Source organism: Salmo trutta, chromosome 13, assembly GCF_901001165.1.
Source record: "Salmo trutta chromosome 13, fSalTru1.1, whole genome shotgun sequence".
NCBI classification, from domain to species: Eukaryota; Metazoa; Chordata; class Actinopteri; order Salmoniformes; family Salmonidae; genus Salmo; species Salmo trutta.
The window spans coordinates 86,534,393-86,549,505 of record NC_042969.1 but is presented as its reverse complement, the minus strand read 5'-3'; the positions used below and the strand labels follow the sequence as shown (position 1 = coordinate 86,549,505).

The window sequence follows — 15,113 nt, the reverse complement described above, 5'->3', positions numbered from 1 at the left end:
TTTCAAGCTAATTATAAAGGAGTTGTACTCCAGTCTAGTAGGTGGCGGTAATGCAACATGTACTAGATGCCATCCGCCGTTTAAACTTTATATCGAAGAAGAATAATTATTTGTAGTAGTCAACTTTTCTATAGTTGGTGATAGTTATTTAACGTCGTTGCCTTGTGAATATTTACAATTGTAGTTGGCGTATTCTAGGTTTCATAGCTACATTTACATAGCTTATAATGTACTGAACTGTTCAGCCAAAAAAAGAATTACCCCTAGAGAAAGACGGCGTGGGTGAGTATCTAGATAATATACTACCTAGCTCAGTTTAGCTTATCTTCTTCAGCTAGCTTTTGTCGGGGTGGCAAAGGAGAAAGTCCGTAAGAAACACATTTCACGCTTTATCTTATCAAGTTAGGTTTGCCAGCTAACGTTAGCTAGTTATTAAACACTAGGACAAGGTCATTTTTAAGTTCGTCTCAATGATCTTGAATTTGTGCTTAGACAGATATTTTTATATATATATATTTTTTTATTAGACGGATTATAAATGGCTAACAACAGTAAGTTAGCCAGTAGCTTAGCTAGCAAGCCAGCACAGCTAACTTTAGGTAGCAAGTTGAAATACAATTTGTGACTCAACCTTTATGGCATGTTGCTAGTTAGCTTCATCTCATAATTATACGTACAGACGTTGTATACTTATTGCAGTAATCTCTAATGCGACTACTTATTAGGACTTATGCCATGACCGTTATGAACATACACGACATTGTATTTTTATAGTAGTAACCATAATATGTGGAATGGATTGATATGAAAACACAATTTCCCGTGCTGGTTTGAATTACACTGCTGCACCTAAGTTCCCCAGAGACTCTCTCTCTCTCTTCCCCTGGTATGCAACGTTTTTGGGGACATTCTCCCAAATAAGACAGTTTGTTTATTGTATGAAGATGGACATGGCCTTCCCAGTGGCTCAGTTGGTAAGAGCATGGTGTTTGCAACGCCAGGGTTGTGGGTTCGATTCCCACGGGGGGGCAGTACGGAGAAGAAAAAAAATGTATGAAATGAAATGTATGCATTCACTACTGTAAGTCGCTCTGTCTGCTAAATGACTAAAATGTAAATGTAATGGACATGCATAGTGGGCCCAGCCACATTCCATGCTAGGGGAAAGGGAAATAGAGAGGAGGATAGTGATTGGGTGGGTGGCTTCCTCCAGCCATTGTGTTCACAATGTTCTCGACTATTGGTGTTTATGTATGATCGCGTTGGGCCAACTCTGGTCTAATTTCAGTCAATGACTATACATTTGAAGGTTTCAGATTTCAGTCCTTTCAGAAGGACCTTGTTAGTCTGTCATCTCAACAGAGGCCAGGGCTTTGAGAGCAAGGCCTAAAGAAAGCAGTGGTTTTCTATTGCCTCCCCTCCACCAGGTATGATCTGCAGGGCCAGTGAGAGGCTGTGGCGGCCCCCCCAGTAGCTCTCACCACGGCGGGGGACATCAAGACCTCCGTCTGCAGGGTGGTCATCTACCTTCAGAGGGACATGTCCGGGGACAGCTGCCAGCTCCCCCTGCACCGGCTATGCCTCCAGACCCAGGCCATCTCCACTGGCTCCCAGGCCATCTCCACTGGCTCCCAGGCCATCTCCACTGGCTCCCAGGCCATCTCCACTGGCTCCCAGGCCATTAGACCTCCCTATGAAGGTATATATGGAACAGTGGGCAATAAGAGCAGTGGTCTGTTATAAAATTGGCACATTCATTCATATAGGCTGTACAGTTTTATATAGGCTGTACAGTGTGCTAGGCTGACTGTTTTTTGTTGTTGTTGTTATGTGTATGATATCTTTTATATTATTGTATGGTGATGCCAAAGAGACATTTCCATCCTATTATCGACCATTCCCCAGCCTCCCACATGGTGTGTCCCAAGTCCAAGACGTGCAGTTACAGAGCAGCGTTGGGCCTGGGTAACAAGTATGTGCGTCTAAACGTAGGGGGGACCCTATTCTACACCACGCTGCAGGTGCTCACCAGGCAGGACTCCATGCTGAAGGCCATGTTCAGTGGCAGGAAGGAGGTCTTCATTGACAGAGATGGTAAGAAAGACTTGTCAATTAACAATTTACAAAATAGCTGAGTTCCCTGTCACTCTTATGGATCAGAAACATAGAGGAAACTCTACTTAGTCTAATATAGACTTCAGAATGGAACAGGTGGCTAAAGCAACAATCATCAGCAATGATTAGAAATACCATTTAGATGTACAGGTTCTATGGCAGGCACATCATCAAAAAGATGCACGGAAATACACTAATCTAGAAATCTGACCGAAATTGACCGTTGCCTTTCACTTGCCTTGCATGGCCCTTTCCAGGCTGGATCCTGATAGATCGTTGTGGGAAGCACTTTGGCTCCATCCTGACGTACCTGCGGGAGGAAGCGGTCTCCTTACCCCCCGGCAGGCAGGGGGTTCTGGAGCTGTTGGCAGAGGCCAAGTATTACCTGATCCAGGGTCTGGTGGAGCTGTGCCAGGGAGGCCTGCAGGTCAGTGACACAGAGAGAGACGTGTGCCACAAATGGCCCATAGGACTCTGGACAAAATTATGGCACTACATAGGGAATAGAGTGCTTAGGGTGCAGGCTGTGTGTTCCAACCTGCAGCTTTGCTAGATCCTAAATTTGTGCATGAAGTCAACAGACTCTACTGTAATGTGTGTTTGCTGCTGTTTTGGTCATGCCGACTTGAACATGACATTCGCTCCACACGTTGCTTCATCGTGTTGTGATAATTGCTTTAACCAGTGTGTCTACTCTGTTAGTGGCTGAAGGACAACAGTATTGTTTGTTTACTATAAGTGGCAGTTAGGGCTAACACAATTATCATTTAACTGATGGTTATGGATGAAGACTGTCGTGAAAATAAAATTGTTTTGTGGAATGAACAGCTGATTGAAGACGGGAGTCTAGTTGAGTCTGTTTCGGCCCTAAGGTGGACTCTTAACAATGGGATTAAATGTTTTTTGTTCAATGCTGATGCCCCCCCACAATGCATCAGCAGTAATGTCATTTGAGTTGAATCGACAAATCATAGCACATATACTATAAATACAAAAGTATGTGGACGCCCCTTGAAATTTGTGGATTCGGCTATTTCAGCCACACCCGTTGCGGACAGGTGTATTAAATCGAGCACACAGCCATGCAATCTCCATAGACAAACATTGACAGTAGAACGGTCTTACTGAAGAGCTCAGTGACTTTCAACGTGGCACTGTCATAGGATAACATTTCAAGTCAGTTTGTTTCGTTTCTGCCCTGCTAGAGCTTCCCCGGTCAACTGTAAGTTCTGTTATTGCGAAGTGGAAATGTCTAGGAGAAACAACGGCTCAGCCACGAAGTGGTAGGCCACACAAGCTCACAGAACGGGACCGCCAAGTGCTGAAGCACATAAAAGTTGTCTGTTCTCGGTTGCAACACTCACTACCGAGTTCCAAACTGCCTCCGGTAGCAAAGTCTGTTCGTTGCAAGCTTATTGAAATGGGTTTCCATGGCAGAGCAGCCGCCACAAGTCTAAGATCACCATGCGCAATGCCAAACATCGACTGGGGTAGTGTAAAACTCATCGCCATTGGTCACTCCGTTCTCTGGAGTGATGAATCACCAGTTCACCATCTGGCAGTCCAACGGATGAATCTGGGTTTGGTGGATACCAGAAGAACGCTACCTGCCCATAATGCATAGTGCCAACTGTAAAGTTTGGTGGAGGAGGAATAATGGTCTGGGGCTGTTTTTCATGGTTCAGGCCCCTTAGTTTCAGTGAAGGGAAATCTTAACACTACAGCATACAATGATATTGTAGATTATTCTGTGCTTCCAACTTTGTCAACAGTTTGGGGACGGCCATTTCCTGTTTCAGCATGACAATGCCCCCGTGTACAAAGCGAGGCCCTTACAGAAATGGATTGTTTGAGATCGGTGTGGAAGAACTTGAATGGCCTGCACAGAGCTCTGACCTCAACCCCATCAAACACCTTTGGGATGAATTGGAATGAGCCAGGTCTGATCTCCCAACATCAGTGCCCGACCTCACTAATGCTCTTGTGGCTGAATGGAAACAAGTCACCTCAGCAATGTTCCAACATCTAGTGGAAAGCCTTCCCAGAAGAGTGGAGGCTGCTGTAGCAGCCAACTCCATATTAACCTTTTTAGTCAACTAGGCAAGTCAGTTAAGAACAAATTCTTATTTACAATGAAGGTCACCATTGCGCCACCATTGACTTGAATGGGGATGCCTGTTCTAATCATTCTATTTATATGGCAGCATACGTAGTTGGGAGCAAAGGAGACAATGGGCATCTAAAAATAAAAAAAGTAAATATTTTTTATTTATTTGTATTATTTTTTGCTGTTCGAACAGGGACCCACTGTCATTTGGCTGGACAATCAATCCTCCAAAATTCCATGACCGTCACAACCCTAGTGGCAGTGGGTATAATGTGTTTGCGTCTCAAATGGCACCCTATTCCCTATGTAGTGCATTACGTTTGACCAGGGACGCTAGTGCACTATATTGGCAATAGGGTTCCATTTAGGATGCAGGCTGTGTCAGAGTGATGTCATTGGAATGCCTGGCATTCAGTATTTGGACTAGCCAAGGTTCTACTGGGGAGATTCTGCTGTCTCCATGGTGACCGGTGACAGCGACACATGCGGTAATGAGATCAATCGAACCCGACCAAAACAATGGAAATGCCATGGAAACACATGGGGGGGGGAAAGATCCCGAATCTCTTCCTTGCCCCCTCCCAGCCTAAATTAGCCTTCATTTAAGCTAATGTTTCTGTGTTTTTCACGCTGTTGAGGGGAAAAAAAATCGGAGTATAATGTTTGTATGGATGTCAACCCCAACAATATGTTTTGTCATCGTCACCAACCAACGGCATTACAGTTAACAATGACTGACTACCACCACCGATTTCTGTATGCTAGCTATGCTACCAGCTTGTACCAACGGGAGTTAGCATTTAGCTGTCGCTTCTTTTTAAACCTGGAAAAGGGACAACTTCTAAATGTTGTGCAGTGAAAACAGCCAAATATATTCAAATCGGACTTCAGTTACCACATTGTAGGCCTGTTACAATACATAAATCGTGACGGTTTTGACAAATATCCACGAATCCGGCATCTTTCCTCTATCCCCCACGGTCTGCGTTCCATTGACCTTTTTACCTCATCTATGCTGAGGAGTCTTGAATCAATGCCACGTTGAATTTAAAAACCCCTCTGGCTTTCATTTATGTCATGTCCCCTTTTTTTTTTGTGACAGATAGGGGATGTCACTCAACAGTTTATGAATGAAGTGTAGTCCATTTTCAGATTGGAATTTACTGCTCAGAGATTTATGAATTAATCTTTGAGCAATTTTAAGACTGAAATGATAGAGCTTTATAAGAGAGATTTGCTCAACCTCAGAGATGCTTTACATTTTTTTACAACGTTTGATGTAATATGCTCTACACTTGTGGTAGTTTAGTAAATACAAGTTTAAACTATTTTAAATTATTTGTATTTGGAAAAGTCCACAGGATGGTTTTTCAATACCATTTTAAATGATTTTCTTAATTCTTTTTTTATATATATTTTAATCTTTTTAAAACTACTTAAGTTAATACCTGCAGTCAACTTGTTCAAAACGTTAGACACTAAAGAACATTGCGTCACATTTATGAAGCTTACCGGTAGTGACACACAATGATGAGAAGCCGGAGCCTTGTGAGTCACTCTCTGTCATGCAGCATGCTCCGGGTGATGAAATGAACACTATGGAATTCACAACTAAATGTTTACCAGCTAGATATCTTATACAGTGAGGGGGAAAAAGTAATTGATCCCCTGCTGATTTTTTACGTCTGCCCACTGACAAAGAAATGATCAGTCTATAAATTTAATGGTAGGTTTATTTGAACAGTGAGAGACAGAATAACAACAAAAAATCCAGAAAACGCATGTCAAAAATGTTATAAAATGATTTGCATTTTAATGAGGGAAATAAGTATTTGACCCCCTCTGCAAAACATGACTTAGTACTTGGTGGCAGAACCCTTGTTGGCAATCACAGAGGTCAGACGTTTCTTGTAGTTGGCCACCAGGTTTGCACACATCTCAGGAGGGATTTTGTCCCACTCCTCTTTGCAGATCTTCTCCAAGTCATTAAGGTTTTGAGGCTGACGTTTGGCAGCTCGAACCTTCAGCTCCCTCCACAGATTTTCTATGGGATTAAGGTCTGGAGACTGGCTAGGCCACTCCAGGACCTTAATGTGCTTCTTCTTGAGCCACTCCTTTGTTGCCTTGGCCGTGTGTTTTGGGTCAATGTCATGCTGGAATACCCATCCACGACCCATTTTCAATGCCCTGGCTGAGGGAAGGAGGTTCTCACCCAAGATTTGACGGTACATGGCCCCGTCCATCGTCCCTTTGATGCGGTGAAGTTGTCCTGTCCCCTTAGCAGAAAAACACCCCCAAAGCATAATGTTTCCACCTCCATGTTTGACGGTGGAGATGGTGTTCTTGGGGTCATAGGCAGCATTCCTCCTCCTCCAAACACTGCAAGTTGAATTGATTCCAAAGAGCTCCATTTTGGTCTCATCTGACCACAACACTTTCACCAGTTGTCCTCTGAATCATTCAGATATTTATTGGCAAACTTCAGACCGGCATGTATATGTGCTTTCTTGAGCAGGGGGACCTTGCGGGCGCTGCAGGATTTCAGTCCTTCACGGCGTAGTGTGTTACCAATTGTTTTCTTGGTGACTATGGTCCCAGCTGCCTTGAGATCATTGACAAGATCCTCCCGTGTAGTTCTGGGCTGATTCCTCACCGTTCTCATGATAATTGCAACTCCACGAGGTGAGATCTTGCATGGAGCCCCAGGCCGAGGGAGATTGACAGTTCTTTTGTGTTTCTTCCATTTGCGAATAATCGCACCAACTGTTGTCACCATCTCACCAAGCTGCTTGGCGACGGTCTTGTAGCCCATTCCAGCCTTGTGTAGGTCAACAATCTTGTCCCTGACATCCTTGGAGAGCTCTTTGGTCTTGGCCATGGTGGAGAGTTTGGAATCTGATTGATTGCTTCTGTGGACAGGTGTCTTTTATACAGGTAACAAAACTGAGATTAGGAGCACTCCCTTTAAGAGTGTGCTCCTAATCTCAGCTTGTTACCTGTATAAAAGACACCTGGGAGCCAGAAATCTTTCTGATTCAGAGGGGGTCAAATACTTATTTCCCTCATTAAAATGCAAATCAATTTATAACATTTTTGACATGGGTTTTTCTGTTGTTATTCTGTCTCTCACTGTTCAAATAAACCTACCATTAAAATTATAGACTGATCATTTCTTTGTCAGTGGGCAAATGTACAAAATCAGCCGGTGATCAAATACTTTTTTCCCCCACTGTAACTAAGTTAACTGTCTAAAATGTGCTAAATGCTCTGCAGTTGTGCATTTGGTTTAATTAAGTATCTAGTTACCTTTTAAGGGGGTTAGCATCTTCAAAAATCAACCATTCGCTTGGTAACTGTAGAGAATCCCTTCCTGGACTAAGAGCCTTGCTGGCTAATATTCGTTTTTGGGGGTGCAGCAAACTGTGAGTAGCATTTTTGAGGTAGTTGTATACTTGACAGGAGGTTGGTGGCACCTTTAATTGTGGAGGACGGGCTTGTGGTAATGGCTGGATTGGAATCAGTGGATTGGTATCCGTTCCGTTCGCTCCGTTCCAGCCATTATTATGTATAGTCCTCCCCACAGCAGCCTCCTCTGGTATACTTGTATTAGTTCAGGTCAGAAATCTTAAAAAATGTTCAATGCGCTTGTTAGCATTTAGTTAGCGTGGATGAATTTTGGCCAACATTCTGCAAATTTTCTCATCAATGAAACATTTAATCTCAATGCAATTTTCTGTTCCAAAAAGCTAATATCTGTTACGAACACAGTGGACAAAGTTTTTATTGTAGACTTTTTTTAGTCTTTGTAAAAGTTTTTAAAAAATTGCATTGTTTAGAAGTGCAAAGGTGATTTGATGAGTTAATGCTCACGCGCACTTCACAGAGTAGGCGTTTCCCTAACGCTAAATATTCAAATGTATGCTAGAATGCACTAAATAAGATCTTGCTAGCTCATGCTTGGCTCTGCCCACTTCCTTGCTTGGCTCTGCCCACTTCCTTGCTTGGCTCTGCCCACTTCCTTGCTTGGCTCTGCCCACTTCCTTGCTTGGCTCTGCCCACTTCCTTGCTTGGCTCTGCCCACTAAGACTCATTTGTTCCCATTGGAAACGACAGGCTGTGGTTTATCTTAGTTATAATAATCTTTGGGAGCTTTGTGAGGTGATAAAGTTACTCTTCTACTGTTTGCCATTAATATAGCTTAGAACTATTATTAAGTTAACTATCTAAGATGTGCTAAATTCTCTCCAGCAGGGTTTTGCTAATGTTAGCTAATTGGCTAACGTTAGCTTGCAGCACACAATCTCCTCCTGGATTAAGATACCTGCTACCTAATATTTGTTTTATTGGGTGCTGCAAACTGCGTTTTTTAAAACTTTATGAGCTGGGTTGTCTATCCTAGAAGTAAATGTTTGCATGCGCTCATTAGCATCCGCTATGAGAATGCCTTAGTACTTGTTATCATTTGGGTCCGTTTTTTTTATTTATGTTTTAGGCAACAACAAAAAAATGATGTTTGAAAAACCCCAAAACATTGCGCCCCCTTGTGTGCACTACCAGGAATGTCATATATCCTGGGATGGCATGGTATGGAAGTCTGGATACAGCCCAACCCTAGTTACAACAATGTTTAATCTCCTTATATGTAGGGGTTGAGGGTTAAGTTCCGGTCCATTCCAATTCTGTGAACATGCTTCAATCAATAAAATAACTTGTACCTAACCTGGCCTTCTGACCTCACTGAGTTGTTGAAATGGCATTGACCCGAGACATAGTATATGTCCTGACACAAAGCCTTTTGTATTGTTCAGCAGCACAGAGCCAGTGAGAGTGGAACTTGGCATTGTTTAGACTGCTTCTGGTCCTTTTTCTCTCTACGTACTGTAACGGGCTGCCTGTGGTGTCTGCTGTGTACTGTAACGGGCTGCCTGTGGTGTCTGCTGTGTACTGTAACAGGGTGTCTGCTGTGTACTGTAATGGGCTGCCTGTTGTGTCTGCCGTGTACTGTAACGGGCTGCCTGTGGTGTCTGCCGTGTACTGTAATGGGCTGCCTGTAGTGTCTGCTGTGTACTGTAACGGGCTGCCTGTGGTGTCTGCCGTGTACTGTAACGGGCTGCCTGTGGTGTCTGCCGTGTACTGTAACGGGCTGCCTGTGGTGTCTGCCGTGTACTGTAACGGGCTGCCTGTGGTGTCTGCTGTGTACTGTAACGGGCTGCCTGTGGTGTCTGCAGTGTACTGTAACGGGCTGCCTGTGGTGTCTGCCCTGTACTGTAACGGGCTGCCTGTGGTGTCTGCCGTGTACTGTAACAGGGTGTCTGCTGTGTACTGTAACGGGCTGCCTGTGGTGTCTGCTGTGTACTGTAACAGGGTGTCTGCTGTGTACTGTAACAGGGTGTCTGCTGTGTACTGTAACAGGGTGTCTGCTGTGTACTGTGTACTGTAACAGGGTGTCTGCTGTGTACTGTGTACTGTAACAGGGTGTCTACTGTGTACTGTAACAGGAGCAAAAGGAGCTGTCTCTGTGTGTAATCCCTGTGGTCACCTCTGCCAAGGAGGAGATGAGACTGATCCAGGCCTGCACCAAGCCTGTAGTGAAGCTGCTGTACAACCGAAGCAACAACAAGTACTCCTATACAAGGTACTACTACAAGTCAAGTGCCTTACAAAATGGCAGCCCTATGCTGGTTCTGTTGTTTGGAGAGTCAATACTAGTTAATGACTGTTGGTAAGTGCTTAGTGAGGGCCTCTAAAATACTCATCATGTACTGTGTTGACAATGAAATACTTACTGTACCACTTGACCCGTGGGTTTGTAATTCCTCCACAGTAACTCAGACGACAACCTGTTGAAGAACATTGAGATGTTTGACAAGCTGTCTCTGAGCTACAACGGCCGTGTTCTCTTCATCAAGGACGTGATCGGTGACGAGATCTGTTGCTGGTCGTTCTACGGACAGGGACGCAAGCTGGCAGAGGTCTGCTGCACATCCATAGTTTACGCCACAGAGAAAAAACAGACCAAGGTTGGTTAGGGGTTTCACACACACACACACACACACACACACACACACAGAAACACACACACACAGAAAAACACACACACACACACACACACACACACACACACACACACAGAAACACACACACACACACACACACACACACACAGAAACACACACACACACACAGAAACACACACACACTACTTTTGCCCTGCAGCTAATCTTAATGTTGGCCCTGTCCGTCCGTCTCTCTATCCCAGGTGGAGTTCCCGGAGGCCAGGATCTACGAAGAGACCCTGAACGCTCTGCTCTACGAGACACTTCCTGTCCCTGACGACACCTTATTGGAGGCTACACGCCGTCGCCACGCCCATAGCCACGCTCACTGTGGTTCTCACAGCGAGGAGGAAGAAGGTCCCACCCATTCGGGGGCGGACCTTAGGGAGCGCGTGCGTCGCATCCACGTCAAGAGGTACAGCACCTACGACGACAGGCCGCTGGGACACTAAGGATACGTCTCAAATGGCGCACTATGAAGCGCACTACAATTTCGAATCCTCAACTTCCCATCTCCTGGTCAGTCACATCTCAGAGAGCCTCCAAAAAAAAAATTGGTCGGATGATTCATCAAACTTATCAGCACCAATTGCTTCTACTGCAGTCCTTGGTGAGAGTGAGTGATGGCTCGCAAATGGTGCCCTATTCCCCATCCTATGCCCATATGGCACTGGTCAAAAGTAGTGCCTTTTTATGTAGGGAAAAGGGTGCAAGAGAGAGGAAACTGGCTCCCCGCTGTCTCTTCACTCATTCACTACACCCACCGCTGAGGCACTGTTATTGTTGGCCACGAATATGGCCTTAGGCACAAAATGGCTGCCATGCAGCATCACCCTGGTGCCTGACAGATTTTTTTGTCGATGGACAACTCATGATTTTTAAAACGTTGAGATGCTTACGCTATTTCTCCTTTTCTAAATTTATATAGAACTCTCCTTCTTCAACACAATCAAATCTGTGTTCAATCAATCGAAATGACGACCTCCGTGTTATACCTCGGTCTAGAATGGAACACATGAGTTTTTATTCAGATAATATAGGCTGCATTCTATTTCCTGTATTGTGCACTACTTTTGACCAGGGTCCAAATGTAGTGCACTACAGAGTGTCGAAGTATGGGTAAATACAGGCGACTATATTGGTAAGTCACCTTGAGAGAGAGAGAGAGAGAGAGAGAGAGAGAGAGATCATCAAAACGTCACGCCAGGGTAAGTCTACATGAAACACAGCCCCTTATTTTAAGTGTTTCTAAACTCTCCTATGAGGGGGAAAATAAATGGTGGAAATACGATTGGAACCATTTCCCTGTTTTGACCGCTAGGTTTTATGGGTATTGTGGGGATCTATATAGGGTGCCATTTGAGACAGTCCTATACTGTCATCACTTCAGCAGCCAATCACATATCAGATAGGTCTCCAAGACCACGAATAGGAATCCACCAAACTGTTAGAGACAGGTTCATTTATTATACAGCTATAGACTTTTTTTGTTTTTTGGCATTGTGTGACAAGTTATAGATTAAAAATCAGCTATTATAGCCCTATCGCCTTCTATGACTAGACCGGGAAGACAGCGAATTTTTTTAAGTTTTTTTTTTTTTAGAGTGTATATTTATAGTTTTGAGAGTTTCTCATATCACATTTTGACATATAATCATGCCAAAGACTTTCGATGAAATGAACATGAGGGGGGACACATTCAGCGACCGTCTATGAATCGTTCATCTCGTCACCAGATACTGCCGGCCCAATGCTTTGTGCTGTAGCCCCTGGGGACGAGGTTAATGAATGGCAGATCGTGCTTATTAACAATTTTAATCAAGTATTCACTCGAAGACATTTCCTCTTAAAACTTAAGAGCCTCTTGTGTTTTTAATGCAGTTGAATCTTTATTCCTTTTATTTTTCACTTGGTTTTCCATAATAAAAACGTTTCAAATAATAATAATACAACAAATATCCCAGTCTTTGTGTAACAGTGTTAGGTTCTAATTCTCAGAGTATAAAACTCTACGGACACTATGAAAGCTTAACCAAGTTTATTCTTCCTAGAGGATCAATACAGCTGCGTTAGACAAAACATGTTTCCACCAACACAAGTGTGTGTGTGTGTGTGTGTGTGTGTGTGTGTGTGTGTGTATATATCTATGTGTGTGTGTGTATATATCTATGTGTGTGTGTGTGTGTGTGTGTGTGTGTGTGTGTGTATTTTTTTAATTTATTTTTTTACTCCAATTTAGGATGCACTCCTCCTCTCCTCTCCAACCCTTACATCTTTTATGGTTCGACAGGAAGAGGAAGTGATGGGGTTAATAACTGTTCCTTCTCCCTTTAAGGTGACCTGACCTTCAACCCCCTTGATGCCTAATCCAAAGATCTCCACCCGTATCACCTATAGCGATCCTGTAACTTCCTCCCGTCTACCCAGCACATTCCAAAGCCATCTGGCTCCTATAGATGACCATTAACTTGTGATTTAAAAACCAGTCTCTATCACTCCTCAGATACTATAGTATTACTCCTGATGTATCATGTCTCTAGTATAACAATGTTCCAAGTTTAACCCAGAATCTAACGACAGGCTTCACTGTGCTGCTGAGCAGAATTGCTTCCTCGCTCTCGTTGCTTCCTCACTCAGGCACGACTACGTGTCCTCTCACAGTTTCAACTCCATCATCAAGTTCGCTGACAACACGACAGTCGTAGGCCTGATCACCAACAATGACGAGACAGCCTACTGGGAGGAGGTAGGAACTCTGACTGCATGGTGCCAGGTAAACAACCTCGCCCTCAACGTTACCAAAACAAAGGAGCTCATTGTGGACTTCAGGAGGAACTAGGCTGGACACGCCCCCATCCACATCAACGGGGCCGCCGTGGAGATGGTCAATAACTTCAAATTCCTCGGGGTACACGTCTCAGAGAAGCTGAAATGGTCTAAACACACGGACACCGCGGTGAAGAAAGGCACCACAACGACTCTTCAACATCAGGATGCTGAAGAAATTCGGCCTGTCCCAGAGGGGCCCCTCAGTGTTCTACAGGAGCACCGTCGAGAGCATACTGTCGTGCTGCATCGCAGCCTGGTACGGCAACTCCACCGTGGACCACAAGGCTCTTCAGAGGGCCGAAACGCACCATTGGATGCACACTGCCTGCCCTCCAGGACACCTACAACACCAGATGTCTCAGGAAGGCCAAGAAGATCATCAGGGACCCCGTTAAACACCCCCCTGTTCTTCCTGCTTCGATCACTCAGACACGGCCAGTGCAGGAGCATCATGGCAAAAACTGAGAGACTAGCCAATAGTTTCTACCTTCAGGCCATCAGGCAGCTGAATAGCCACCACAAGTCAGCTAGCTGCTCCCTCTGCTACTCATCCTATGGACCGTTTCATCAGCTGTCCGGGTGGCTGGTTTCAGACGATCCTGCTGCTGAAGAAGCCGGATGTGGAGTTCCTGGGCTGGCGTGGTTACACAATGTTGGACGTACTGCAAAATTCTCTGAAAGGATGTTGGATGCGGCTTATGGTAGAGAATTTAACATTCGATTCTCTGGCAACAGCTCTTGTGGCCATTTCTGCAGCTCACTTTCCGGGATGTAAACTAATTTGTGCACACAACTTGAGAGGAATATGCTTTTTGTGCGAATGGAAGATTTCTGGGATCTTTTATTTCAGCTCATGAAACATCTCTCCATATTCCACTTGGACAGTGGAGGGAAGCAGGAATGGTTCTGGAATCGATGGTTCTGGAATCGACAGGTATGGTTCTGGAACCAGTGGAGTGAAGCGACGGGCGTGGTTCTGGAACCAGTGGAGTGAAGGGCATGGTTCTGGAACCAGTGGAGTGAAGCGACGGGCGTGGTTCTGGAACCAGTGGAGTGAAGCGACGGGCATGGCTCCGGAACCAGTGGAGTGAAGGGCATGGTTCCGGAACCAGTGGAGTGAAGGGCATGGTTCCGGAACCAGTGGAGTGAAGCGACGGGCATGGCTCCGGAACCAGTGGAGTGAAGCGACGGGCATGGCTCCGGAACCAGTGGAGTGAAGCGACGGGCATGGCTCCGGAACCAGTGGAGTGAAGCGACGGGCATGGCTCCGGAACCAGTGGAGTGAAGCGACGGGCGTGGCTCCGGAACCAGTGGAGTGAAGCGACGGGCGTGGCTCCGGAACCAGTGGAGTGAAGCGACGGGCGTGGCTCCGGAACCAGTGGAGTGAAGCGACGGGCGTGGCTCCGGAAACCAGTGGAGCGAAGCGACGGGCGTGGTTCCGGAAACCAGTGGAGCGAAGCGACGGGCGTGGTTCCGGAAACCAGTGGAGCGAAGCGACGGGCGTGGTTCCGGAAACCAGTGGAGCGAAGCGACGGGCGTGGTTCCGGAAACCAGTGGAGCGAAGCGACGGGCGTGGTTCCGGAACCAGTGGAGCGAAGCGACGGGCATGGCTCCGGAACCAGTGGAGTGAAGCGACGGGCATGGCTCCGGAACCAGTGGAGTGAAGCGACGGGCATGGCTCTGGAACCAGTGGAGTGAAGCGACGGGCATGGCTCCGGAACCAGTGGAGTGAAGGGCGTGGCTCCGGGAACCAGTGGAGCGAAGCGACGGGCGTGGTTCCGGAACCAGTGGAGTGAAGTGAAGGGCCCTGGGCAGACATCTGTAGTTCATTGACAGGCCACAGGGGGCGCTAGTTAGAGATATAATGACAGAAATAAGTCCCAGTGAAAAAGGTTCTTCTGTTTATCATGATGGTAATGACTACATTGATTTATTTCTACTGCAGCCAAAACATGTGACGACATAATTTCTAAAACAGGGAGCAGCGATCATCTTCATTCAAGATA

The 15,113-nt window shown here is 45.5% G+C and overlaps 1 protein-coding gene across 2 annotated transcripts; it reads left to right on the top strand.

The window, feature by feature from the left end:
- The first annotated feature begins 58 nt into the window (after window positions 1-58).
- Window positions 59-12,230, top strand: LOC115206674 (BTB/POZ domain-containing adapter for CUL3-mediated RhoA degradation protein 2). 2 transcript variants are annotated; one of them, XM_029773868.1, is made up of 8 exons: window positions 59-282; window positions 1,428-1,593; window positions 1,636-1,699; window positions 1,906-2,094; window positions 2,373-2,542; window positions 9,721-9,857; window positions 10,047-10,242; window positions 10,482-12,230. In XM_029773868.1, the coding sequence occupies exons 2-8, from the start codon at window positions 1,540-1,542 to the stop codon at window positions 10,728-10,730; spliced, it is 1,059 nt and encodes a 352-aa protein (XP_029629728.1). In that variant the 5' UTR covers window positions 59-282; window positions 1,428-1,539; the 3' UTR covers window positions 10,731-12,230. The 2 variants fall into 2 exon arrangements, with proteins under 2 accessions (XP_029629728.1, XP_029629726.1); XM_029773866.1 differs by having other exon boundaries at window positions 1,428-1,699.
- The last annotated feature ends 2,883 nt before the right edge of the window (window positions 12,231-15,113 follow it).

What these genes read in the sequence shown, in the direction of transcription:
- LOC115206674 (XM_029773866.1), top strand. Translation starts at nt 1,540, where the DNA reads ATGTCCGGGGACAGCTGCCAGCTCCCCCTGCACCGGCTATGCCTCCAG. An exon ending in GGTCTTCATTGACAGAGATG is followed by an intron (nt 2,095 to 2,372) that starts GTAAGAAAGACT and finishes GGCCCTTTCCAG; the next exon opens with GCTGGATCCTGATAGATCGT. An exon ending in CAGAGAAAAAACAGACCAAG is followed by an intron (nt 10,243 to 10,481) that starts GTTGGTTAGGGG and finishes TCTCTATCCCAG; the next exon opens with GTGGAGTTCCCGGAGGCCAG.